This window comes from Achroia grisella, unplaced genomic scaffold (genome assembly GCF_030625045.1).
Source record: "Achroia grisella isolate CSIRO2021 unplaced genomic scaffold, CSIRO_AGI_Agris_v1 utg1304, whole genome shotgun sequence".
Classification (NCBI taxonomy): domain Eukaryota; kingdom Metazoa; phylum Arthropoda; class Insecta; order Lepidoptera; family Pyralidae; genus Achroia; species Achroia grisella.
Genome location: NW_026712617.1, coordinates 113,261 through 126,121, shown reverse-complemented (window position 1 = coordinate 126,121; position 12,861 = coordinate 113,261). Strand labels below are relative to the sequence as shown.

The 12,861-nt window shown below is 31.2% G+C and overlaps 2 protein-coding genes across 2 annotated transcripts; one reads left to right on the top strand and one right to left on the bottom strand.

Annotated features, from left to right (window-relative positions):
* Nucleotides 1–28: 28 nt before the first annotated feature.
* LOC131855094 (procollagen-lysine,2-oxoglutarate 5-dioxygenase) lies at nucleotides 29–11,717 on the bottom strand. Its single transcript, XM_059206308.1, has 13 exons — nucleotides 11,183–11,717; nucleotides 10,275–10,506; nucleotides 9,695–9,870; nucleotides 8,106–8,273; nucleotides 7,636–7,832; nucleotides 6,993–7,246; nucleotides 6,290–6,514; nucleotides 3,367–3,505; nucleotides 2,828–3,010; nucleotides 2,106–2,210; nucleotides 1,346–1,492; nucleotides 688–802; nucleotides 29–249 (listed from the first exon to the last, which is right to left on the bottom strand). Exons 1-13 carry the CDS (start codon nucleotides 11,295–11,297, stop codon nucleotides 80–82), a joined length of 2,226 nt encoding a protein of 741 aa, XP_059062291.1. The 5' UTR covers nucleotides 11,298–11,717; the 3' UTR covers nucleotides 29–79.
* LOC131855096 (immunoglobulin domain-containing protein oig-4-like) lies at nucleotides 4,163–6,282 on the top strand. The gene is made up of 4 exons (XM_059206309.1): nucleotides 4,163–4,407; nucleotides 4,710–4,781; nucleotides 5,054–5,203; nucleotides 5,939–6,282. The coding sequence occupies exons 1-4, from the start codon at nucleotides 4,297–4,299 to the stop codon at nucleotides 6,095–6,097; spliced, it is 492 nt and encodes a 163-aa protein (XP_059062292.1). The 5' UTR covers nucleotides 4,163–4,296; the 3' UTR covers nucleotides 6,098–6,282.
* Nucleotides 11,718–12,861: the final 1,144 nt, after the last annotated feature.

The window sequence follows — 12,861 nt, the reverse complement described above, 5'->3', positions numbered from 1 at the left end:
TATAATTTAGATATGCTCAGAGTCTAATGTATTCAACTAAATCAATGCGTGAAATGCTAAATTTTCTCTACAAAATCATTTACGGATCGACGAAAGAGATCATAATGTATCTTGTGCCTGCGGTGACCAGTAGTCCCTCGTGATAGTGCGTGAGCCTTCCAGGGTGCATGAGGAGCCAGCCTTGCTTGGTATCGCGCACTGAACAGTTGTACCGGATGAACCGACACCCGCCTCCTTCGTAGTCCAAATCTGAAACAACTCAAGAAGTTCAGATTTAATTCTACAAGAATATACTACAATATTCATAAAAATAGTTGTCGGTATTTAGCCGACAAGCAATTAGCCCAAAATATTTAAACTTTGGTAAGAGTCCTATAACATTTTCTAGGTATTCTGGAAGAAATCTCTTTTTAGATTTGAAACTCGCCCTTATTACTTTTATTTTTTTCCTATGTGTGTGTACTATAAAGAATAAAGAAGGTCAACAGTCAACAGAGCGTAATATTAATTTTTAAAATAGCCATATTTTAAAGTACTTAAGCATTAAAATTATATACGTGAATTAACGGAATGTCTTGATTTCGAGGGTTGCAGTTGAAATCGAACTGAAGTTGGGTTATAAAATATATATAATATTGTTCTTAGTTAAAGGTATGTTAGCTAAAATTTCAATTATTGAGTACGTACGTGGCGTATTGAGAGCTAAGTTGATAGTGTAGGTGGACGAGTCGTGGTGTGGTCGCAACGATGGCTGCTCATCGGGGCGGTAGCGTACTACGAAGTTCATGAGGGATACCGGAGGCTGTAAACAATGGTGCAACTCTAAAATGGTGGTAAACGTATTTAACAAAGAACAAGAGGCTACTATAGACAATAGACAATGTTAGAACTCTTGATACGGCACGATGAATTTATGAAAATTATTAGTGGAAAGTGGCAAAAGCTCCACCGACAAGAGCGAGGGTCTTAAATTATGAATTAATGAATGATTTACGTACAAAATTGTTCGTGAACAAACGAATGAATGTGCCTAACTTTCTCGTGTGGTCAAACATTCCTCCCCAGATTCACGCCATTCAAATTTTTTATTATTGAAGATTAAAAATGCGACTATATCCATCCTCGTGATACAATCTATCTTCATGTCAAATTTCATTAAGATCTGTTCAACTATTTAGAAACGCAGACAGACAAACAAAATTTGGCATTTATATTATTAGTATGAATATAGTAGTTTTCTCATAGAATATTAATACATTATTCTTCAGTTTGATAGTTCAGGTTTACAGTCTTCTGATATATCATAATTGTTAAGGAATATTTAATTTCTCCAAATGATACTAACATTGTGGAAATATCCTGTGAACACCATCTCCTGAAGTGGTCTCACATACTCCTTCAGGATGTATAGCCATTGTTTGTCGAGTCCCACTTGCTTCATGTGAATATCACGAGTAGGTACTGCCTCATATCCACCTTCAAGACGATTATCCTGGCAAGTAAATAATTATTGCACCCTTAGTTGTAAATGTAAAAAAAAAATGATCTGTTACCATTTTGACATGTTCATACGCGACTCTTTTGGTTAATTTGCGACATCATCAAAATAGGTGTTGTATAATTAATATGATAGTTGTTTGTATAGTCTCTGCTAAACTAATAATATACTATTGTAAGAATAAAACCAAAATTAATTTGTTTAAAATAAGCTAGATACTATTTAGTAGACTATTCTTCAACATTGAGTTCCTAAAATGATCTGAAATTTATAAATATTTATAAATTTTATGAAGTAATCTCATACAACAAAATGAAGCTGATTTTAATAGGTTAAATTCCGAAATTTCAATTAAAAAATTATCATTCAGTTTACTCTTGTAAAATTAGTGTTAAGCACAGTTGTACACAAAATTTTTAAAGTAATGTTTACAATGGTTTAACGCTTTAAACTTTATAGGACGTAGTAAAAAGTAATGTATTCTTTCAGCCATGTTTAACTTTTACGATTTCACACATATTAAAGCATATACATAGGCTAAACTTTGCACTGTTATACATTTTCCATAACATATTGTATATTACAATTATATTAAAATAAAACTTACGCTGTTTGACCCGTCGCTCCACTGACCGTAAGCTTCCATTACATCAATCCACTCCGTACAAAATCTTGGTGACATCATTGGGAACCAGTATACATCCGGGCAGGGCTGTCAACAATTATATATATCCAGTATCCAAGATATTTATTCCAGATTATTAAGTTATATTATATATAAAATTTATATACAATTATTTTTAAAACATTGAAAATAATGGAATAAAAAAATATTATTAAAAATATTAATGGATATAAATACTAAATAAGAGTTAATATAATATTTTATTATTATTAAATATATAATATTCGCTTTTAATTTATATATATTCTCTACAGTAATTTTGTATAGGCCTATACCAAAAAGTTTCTGTCTTATATTATACTTAAATGCCTGATTTGTATAATACTAATATTCTTAGACAATTTAATGTAAATATTTGATATTATGAAAATGTTATTTCTCAACACCTGCGTAATAACAACTACATAAAATTAATAATCATATTGCCATTGTTTATGTAATTATATTAATAATAAATACATAAAAAAACTATGCATGTCTATCCATAATATTACAATATTACATCAAAAACTTTCATTATAATTTGTGTTAGTAACGGAAACTACTAAAGAATGTTTATTATAATTTATATAGTTTTTAAATCTTGGAACTGCGATCATTAAACATTTTTGTTAAATATGTAATGCTAATCTAACAATACTGACCATTAAGTGTTTTTTGTCTGGAGCAAAATTGAGAGAGTAATTTTCGTTGAGGTAACGGTTTTCCCACTCAATCTTATTGTCATACACTTGATAAACGTCAGGGTGAGTGCGGCTGATGTCATATGTTTCGGGATTCACAAGATGGCCGAAGTCCAACTCGTTGCTTACATGCATATGTATGCCCTGTTAAATATGTAGACTATAAGATTTAACAAGTATTAAAGATTGGTAGGTTGGTTAGGTTGGTTCGTATCTGTCTATTACGTAACACATAAACAGATGAATAGCAATCAATTCATATCTATCATTAATCGGCAATAAATTATTATTACTGAGTATACATTTTATGAGAATAATGGTATAATATGTGTGACGAATTTAAACAGATATATTACTACTATATACTCTGTAATTTCGCTACTACACGTTATTTTGCAACAAATATGTATATTTATATTAGTCGGTTCTGTCATGAAAGAGAGATTGAATTGACGTTTGAATTAATTGTAAATGTTTTAGCACATAATGTATGTACGTACAAGTTCTCTAAGACTGAGACAGAACGCCATGTCTGGATCCAAATCTTCTTTGGAGTAGGTGAGCAGCTGTGCAGGTTTTCTAAACACTGATACTTTCGCCAGGTAACAATTAGTGATAAATGGTACATTCCATACACCTCTGAAAGTAATAGAGTAATAATTAAGTGTTACAATAGATAACATAAATAATTATGGGATTGTACAGGAAACGCTCCAAAATAAATAGAGCTTGTTTATTGAATATTCATTTCTTATAAACTACATTTGTTACAGCGTTGAATGCTTTAAAGATTAGCAATATCTGTATTAATTATACCTGTATTACTTAAATAATAAATAAAAATAAACTACCTTATTTGATTGATCATTTTAATTTCGGTCTGAAGTGTAGTAAAACAATAACCGATATTAAAGAACAAGGTTTATAAATCTACCAATAAAAAAGCACGTTGATAATGTCATCGTCACTGTTAGCCATTAATAATTTTTATCTTCCGATCTTTCTAAATAACTTAAACTCTATTTTTCATTCAGTTTCATAAACCACTATAATATTATTGCAGCACTGTATAATATCTGATTTACTTTGGCGTTTTCATTTATGACGCTTTTTCATCAAGTCAATCCTCATTGTTTTATTTCGGGAGTCAAATTTTTTCGTCGAATCACATTAGAACATAAACACCCAATTTAAAGTATCGCCGTCCGAAATGCTAAAGGAAATGATGAGTGCCATATATCAAATAGGGGGAGACAAGGGCCCTCCTGCGAGCACCTCCGTCATTAGTCAATTGAGAAATTGGCGCGGAGAGAAATCGCCGGCACTATCAGTTGCAATCGGACCCCTCACAAGAACATACCAGAACGACATATTCCTAATTCAAATATTACATGGGTTTCGAGTGAACACGTGTTCTTCAAGACGTCCAGATGCTGCTGATGAGGGCAAAGTTGTTCTTAGGTTTACTTGTGCTGTATTGGTTCCTTGCTTCGCCGGCGGAAGCAAGACGTGGCCGCGCCAGAAGCAGAGCCAGAAGTAAGGTAAACCTCACTCAGATTTCGAATAGAGGTGAATTATAAATAAACCATATTTTAATTTGTAAATGTCCATAATTTATAATCTACGGTCTTTTAATTAATGTCTCTTTTTTTAATATTTGAGATACAGTTAAGAAAGTCAGTCAAAAAGTTACAGAAACTCTTAAATAGGATAAAAGATGTTTGGGGTAATTATGCATAAGGAAATTCTTGATAATAAGTAATATGGCTCTATGTCTATGTCTCGCTTGAATATAGATAATGCTTAACAAATAATATTCAAACTTGGGGCCTTATATTTTCAGGTACAAATTGGTTTACCTATTACTGGAAAATACAGAGATCCAGAATCAGATCAATATTACAACAATAATGATGTAAGTATAAAAAAAATAAGTATCACATACTAACATGAAATGAAACTGTATATATCAATTTGTATATCTTTACTATATTGATAAGATAATATTAAAGCACTAAATCAGCCTTTAGCTACAGCGAACGTACATTACGAGCAAAATTTGTTAATTATAAACGATGACTATGACAGTGTCGAACGTCTGCCAAATGAAAAGATTTAGGGCAAAGATCTATAGTGGTAAGATCAACAATCCCACTGTTTACATGACTACTATTATTTTCATTTCAGGGAGCGAAAATTCTGCTTGCATCGCACTTTGATCTTGAATACGTGTTGGGGCATAAAATAGCTTTTTTGTGCATAGCCAAAGGATCGCCTCGACCACATATTACATGGTTTAAGGACGGAGTGGAAATATTTGCTCACCATTACTTGCACGTAAGTAACAATGTAATTGAATATGAAGAACCCGAATCATAAGTGACCTATTTGGTAACATTGATATGATAGTCAACTATTATCAAATATATCTCAATCGAATGGATGTTTGATGATGTTCTGGATGCTATATGATATGAGAAACCCAGAATAAAGCAGTCTAATAAATTGTACCTAATAACCATTACGTCAAACAAAAAAAACACATCATAATCGGTCTATTCGTGTAGGAGCTACTATGTCCACGCAGGTCAAACGTTTATATACATAGTATTAATCTTTTGACCCCGGAATTTAAAAATGTATTTACAATTGTAATTACATTTATTGATCATCAAAATATTCTGAATACTTATAGCACTTAAAGCGTAATCATAACATTGGAATCACTGGAGAGCGGTCAATAAAGCCAATTATCTCGGTAGGCAACAGTCCTATCGGTCAACGAAATATATTGGTATCTCTCACTACGAAAACCGCGGCCCACTCAATGATTTTTTATGTAGGTACTTACTTATATTTTTGCTGTATATCTTATCTGTACTAATGTTAATAAAGAGAACTAATTTTGTTATAAGGAAATTTAGAATCAATGTACCAATTAAGATATTGTATCACGGTTTTAATATGATGATCAAAGTAAAGCCAGGCGAGCTACTGGTACTATATAAAATGAACTGTGTAAACAATTCAATTTATATTTAACTATGAAATTATTTCAATTTCAACATGCAGATCCATGAATGGCCAATAGGAGAGGATCGTGTGAAGTCGAAAATTGAAATTGACCCGGCGACACAAATGGACGCCGGCGTGTACGAATGTACTGCGGACAATATGTACTCTATTGACCGACGTTCTTTCAAAACAGATTTCTCCATCGCCTTCGATTGAACGAGATGGCAACTTTTAAGTATCAAAGACAATCGATTGTCTGACTTCTTTAAAGTTCTGGTTTAATAATAAAAATATTTTTGGTTTATAATAATGGTATGCTAATCAAAGACATTACATACTCGTATATATTGTATTAATTGGTATATAAATTATTGCAAACAAATGCACCATGTATTAAGCGTTACATACCTGATAATTTTATGTACGATGTCCATATAATCAGACGATCTAGCATAAAATCCAGCAGAATTGATCGCGCCCCAGAAGTTAGACCACGCCTGGCCAGGCCGCACCAGCATGGGTGCCACCACATCATACCCAGAAGACAGCAGATAGCGCAGAGTAGTTGGTTCTAGGCGAGACACGCTATCGATGGAGAACACGTAGTCGCATACACTATTGATGCAACGATCTCTACAAAAGAAATTAGAGTATGAATGAAACATACGAACACAGAAGCTTCAAAAATTAAAAAAATAATTGATTATCAATTAATGCAACTTATCGTGAAATAAAATTGAAATGATTTTTTATATTTTCTTGTGTTGAAATTAAAAATATTGGAATATTTAATTTAAAAATTGATTTACTGTTGAAAGAATACGACGTATAAAACTTGATAATAAACTGTTTTATTTCAATCGCATATCGCATCCCAGTTGACTTCCTAGTATAAAAGTAATAATTGTTACGTCGTTTATTTATTATGGTAGAAACGACGCGACGTGAACTCTTATCAGTTTTATAACTACATGTACAACTAAAAATAATCTTGTTTCTATATTATACCGTCCACTACAATGTGTAGGTATAAAAAGTTCGCTTTATAATGTGCTACATAAATAAATAATGAAATAAATAATGGTCATTATCATGAACAGTGTGATCATACTTTGCAATGTTCCTGGCTTCAGATTCAGAGATGAAGTCGTTCGGTTTAATGCGCTTAGCTGATGCAAATTTCTTAGAGTATGTCTGATAGAACTCATCAACTTCAGTTTCATGATATTCTACATTGTTCCTTAGGAAGAGATGAATCTTCGATTTTGGATAATCAGTATCTAGTAATTGTTGTAGGAACTCCTCTAAAAATGGCGTAGCCTGTTCTATAAATACTGCCATCATGACGTCAGGCAAAGCGTCTTCCTGCAAGTAATATAATCAATGAATATTTATTAATTTATATGTGTAGTACCACAACCGCGTGTGTGTGGCAGACAATAATTGTAGTACGTTTTCTTCATCTCAACTGTTAAATGTATGCTAAATATCATGACCCTTAATTAAGCTAGAAAAGCGAGAAAGAATAACAAACAAATAAACAATATTATGCATTTTTGTGTTAGTACTTATCTACAGGGTTGCCTCTTTTGGATGTACCTGCTAAAACTATTGCAAAGAGATCCACCAAAACATATGTATACTAAAAATAGTTGATTTGGATTCAATCACTTATTAAGAATATATTTAGATACTTTATATTACAGAGTATACGAATTTTATGATCTATAAAGTAATGTGACTATTACACTTACATTAAGTTTAATTTTTTTCTCGGAACACAGTTCACAACCTTTGCTGAATGACCAGGACTGTGCTAAATAATTGCCTAGTTGGTTCAGCGTGAGTTTAGAAGGTCCGTTACCATGAACAATGAGAGGACGCTCCTTGGTAGCTACATTCTCAATGTACGGCCATTCCTCGGTTGTGTTTATTTTCAGTTGAACATCAGCTACAATAATATATGTAATGGGTGAGAGGTAAATAAGTTGGTATCTAATTAGAATAATAAATCTGTCATAAATAACTAATTTGTTCGTTACTCACACCCTAGTAAGATAAACACCGTTAATAAACTTAAATAATAAAATAAAAATATAGTAAGGCTTTATGAAGGCAGCTAATAGGAGAACAAAATATTATTGTGCCTATCTTTCTGTGCAAACCAAATAATACTTAAATCGGTTTTATATTTAAAATATAAAATGTATGGTTATTTACTTACACAAAGCTCCATTCAAATTTTGGAATATAGCAGCATTATGATCGAGAGACATTTTCAAAGTTTGTCTCACATTTTTGTCTAAGTAAATTTTTGTATAATACAACTGGTCATCGTCTTTATCATTGATCGGTTTGTAGTTGACTATCTCCGAAAGCTCCGAAAGATACCCTAAAAAATAAATTAAGAAACACTTTGTATGTTTTTATTAAGGTGTTAAAACATAATTTTGATTGCTAGCACATCTGTTTATAAACGAAGAAAGTAGGACAATGACTCATGAAATAATAAACGTATGGTTTGGTGTTTGTAACATTTGTGGCCAGTCAATACTATTGTCATGATCAAATTTAAATAGCTATATTGTTCTGTAGTTAGATGATATAGATTAATTATATAACATGCATGGACTGAGTGTTTATGTATTTAGAACTGTAACAATAGTGAACGTTTTATATTAAAATTCGTTATCTACAAATAGACTTGTATGAGAATGAGATGAGAGAAATCTTTCATTGTGTGTAACATAACATATGCAAAATGGCATCTTAGTGAAGTCATTTTAATACATAATAATCTAATTAAACTCTGTACAAATCGATTCTATTACAGTATTAAATTATAATATAATAGTATACTGTCTCATAAAGAATGTAAAAAGGGGAACCATTAAATGTGTTATTTCTATCCAAGGTTCTCCTTGGATAGAAATAAAGAAAGTTGGTACATAGATTTAAACAGATGAATGTCTGTTCTGTCTGAACTGTTGTTTGCAGTAGATATTAGTGGGCACTGCAGTGACTTGGGAAATGCAGATTACGTACCCATATGGACTAATTCTATAACTGGATGTGATAGGACACCTCTGATAACTTAGCTAGTTTTATTAAATACTGAAATATCACAAATTATATAATTTATTTTGGCATATTCACTTGTGGCACTTAAACAATTTATTGGTTTTGCTTTATTGGTTACACACAGTGTGGTATTATGATGTACACTTTGTGTACAACTCTTAAGAATTAGACAGATGGGGCCATCCAATCTATATATTAATTTTGTCTGCTAATCTAATTATCTGACTCATGAACGAATTATCTGAAAAGTAATATACATCAGGTCTATGCTGATTGTTTATTTTTTTATGGATAATTTTTTAATGGGTGCACTAGCTTGCGCTAAAGGTATACGCTGGCGGGACATCAGTGCAGGATGATAAGATAAACATGAGGTCAGCCAGCCTATCCTGACAAATGCATCATGATAGTTTCCAAAGGGAACTGCATGAAGGTCAACCTGACTTGGTACATTGCTGGTGATGAAGTCCACATATCTAAAAATCCCTTTCCCCCAATTCACCACTTTAAACTGACCGACCTTCATGGTCATCGATAATCCTCCACAGGTTCCTTCTTAGCATATATCATTGGTCATGATGATCTTATTGAAGTGGTTGATAGACATCAAAACTCTAACATAATGTTTTAATAACCATGTGTTGTATAAGTAAGCATGAGTGTTAATTGAACAGCCATATTAGATTATGATTAAATTTAAAATACTAGAAATGTATGCAGAAATTTATTTACCAATAAATCCACCGGAATTCAAATAGGGATTGGCAACTTCAGTTTTAGGATATTGAGAAGCCAACTTGCTATCTGGCCAACAAAACTGTTCTGCAGAGAATAACACCCTAGTATCAGGGAATGATTTAAATTTATTCACAATTGCTTCAATGTTTCCAAGGAACATGACATCATAACTAAAAAAATTAATAATGTTAACTTAGAAAATAATATGGACATGATTTACATACATACATAATTGCTAGAGCCATATTTTTTGAGAGTTGATACAATTTCAACATTGTATCATAAGAAAAAATAAATTTTACGAACTGCTTTGAAAACTGTGGTTGTGGTAGATATCACCTTAAATCTCTATATTTCTCCTAATGTAATAAATTATACTATATTTAAGGAGTTATATGAAGTCAAAAAATTACACATAAAAATGTTTATTACTCTATTATAACTCCATAATATTTATAATTAATATCAGAAAATACAAGCATATATCATACCATGACTTCCAAAATTCATGATTATTAAATTGCAATTTTTCTGCAATATGAACTAAATTCATTAAATAGTATATTTTATTTACCTGTCCGTAAATAATACTAATTGTTCCTTATTTTTGGATTTCATCATATCATTTAGTTTATCTTTTAGCAAATTCACTTTTTGGCCACCACCCGCATAATTCATATCACCACCATTCCATTGTTCTCCTCTGCCAAGTATCTCCACATCAATGCCATAGACTTTAGCAGATCTAAGAAACCTTTCTAATCCATGGTTATCATCTGTTGCCACAGTCAAAACAGTGACATCATCTAAAAAAATACAAAATTGTGTTTAAGACAATTAACACTAAACTTAAATTATGCATAAATCATAATATTAAAAAATATACAAAATAATCATAATATCAAAATAAAGCATGAAGTTTAATTTATTATCGCTTTGCAGTGAGCATAGAAAAGTTAGGCAGTTGTCTACTATAGTGTGTACTCAAAATAAACTAACCTAAAATGAAACAAATATAATACATACAAAATTAATTTTATTTTATAAAAGATAGGTAATTAGTAAATATTTTTGAAAGCAGACATCAAGAATTAATTATTAAGTACTTATGTATCAAGCAAATGCAAACTTTCATTGAAAAAAGATGAAAATAAAACTAAAAAAATAATACAGTGTTTGAAAATATTAAACAGAGACATAATTTTATAAATAATCGCCAAAAGCAAAATTTTGAAGAAATTATAAAATATTGGAAGATTTTTAGTATCATGTTCTACAGATCTTAATAAATAAATTGGCAATTTTAAATTAAAAAAATAAGACGGAAATAAAAATACTCTAAATTAAAGAAAATAAGGATTAAATCATGTTTTATTATACTCAAATGAACAAATGTTACTACAATAAACCTCAGTTTTATTATGTGTAATAATTTAATTTCAATTCTAAGATTTTACTCTTGATAATATAATTTTCTCTCACCTGCATTTATTAATTGACTATTTAATAAAATTACAATTGCAAGAAATTGTTTATAAAACATTATGTTTCCAGAACGTTCCATGACCGAGTTCAATGGACTTCCGCGCTGGAACATGAACTATGGCTCGTAAAAGCGCGGCCAGCCAGCCTAAAGAAACGTTCGTTTACGGTTGGTCCAGATATTATGTACTCTCGCTTCCGAACCGATAAGATTTCATCACAATACGTGACACTGGGAGATAACGACTATTTACTCCCGCAGTCCGATCCTGACTGACTGTGTTATTTAGCTAGTTTATAGAATGAGATCATTGGCGCACAGATGTTTTTCTATTGAATTTCATTGATGAAACGTTAAATTATAACGTATGACAACAAACAGGAGCCGCTAAGATTACATGGACTAACTATTCACTGAAACGAAACTGGCTTAATTCGTAAATTAAATATCCCGAATCTTTTGTATTAACACTGATATTATTTTAAATATAGATACATGTCGCAGATGATTCACCAGAATATACGATAAATAACATAATTGAAAATTAAAAGCAAAAAATAAAATAAAGTTTCGTAACTGTCAGTTCTGATGTCAATGTCATAACCACATACTGACGCGTGACGAATATACTAATTTGCGCGAAAATTTGTAAGTTTAAAGCAAGTTAGATTACATTATGAAATTAGATGTTATCATACATTATCAATTGCTATTTTTCTGTTTTTACGTGGTGTCGTGATAGAACAGTACCTACACGAGTTTTGAAGTACTCACGTATAACGTTAAACTCAATGTAATGCACGATTATATGTAGCACAGTATAATTATACGTTCGTTGAAGACATGGGATCATAAATAACAGGAAATTGCAAAGCTTATGTTTAAAATTAGAAAGAGAGAATATTTTTTTTAATAGGTAATGAACAACTCTATAAATATGTATTAATTAAGTAACTTATTTTAAAAATAGAAAGGTACGTGAGGATGTATTTTAATTTATATAAAATTTTAATGAATTTTTTTTTTCCCATATTCGTCCATCTCCTTTTCAGTGATGGAACAGGCAAAGATCCTTAGACCGTACAGCCTAATTGAATGAATTTATATGAAATTGAAATCATAATAAATGCACCCGTGCTTATCCAGGGCGATTTGCTAGTTTAAATACCGATATTAATTGCTTGAGCTTTCACTAAATTAGATAAATAGTCGATAAATGTATGTTAGGTACATACATTTATCGACTATTTACATGAGATATGTAAATTATGTGCTTACCTTTATAAAATAAATTGTGTTGTTTACAATCTTCATTTTCGCCACTTTTAGTACAAAATTCTTGCGACGTAATTGCGGGTCTTAGTGCTATCCACATAGCCAGTATCCAACAACAACATTTAAGTGGAAAACACCGATGTCCCAGCAAACCCATGTTACCATTAAAGCCTTCAAGACAAGACTGTTGCTACTGGAACAGTAATATCTATCAAATTGATTATAACGGAAAAGTGAGAGTTATTCTCTATTGAACAGTGAACTGCAGAAAAAACTTAATATACCGTGAAATGAAAGTGTCAGACGAAATTGTAACAGAGAGGTTTGGACACCGTAAAGTAACTGAATATCTATTTGTCTGCATTTAAGAATGTTTTAAATTATTTAACAAACAATTCTGCTT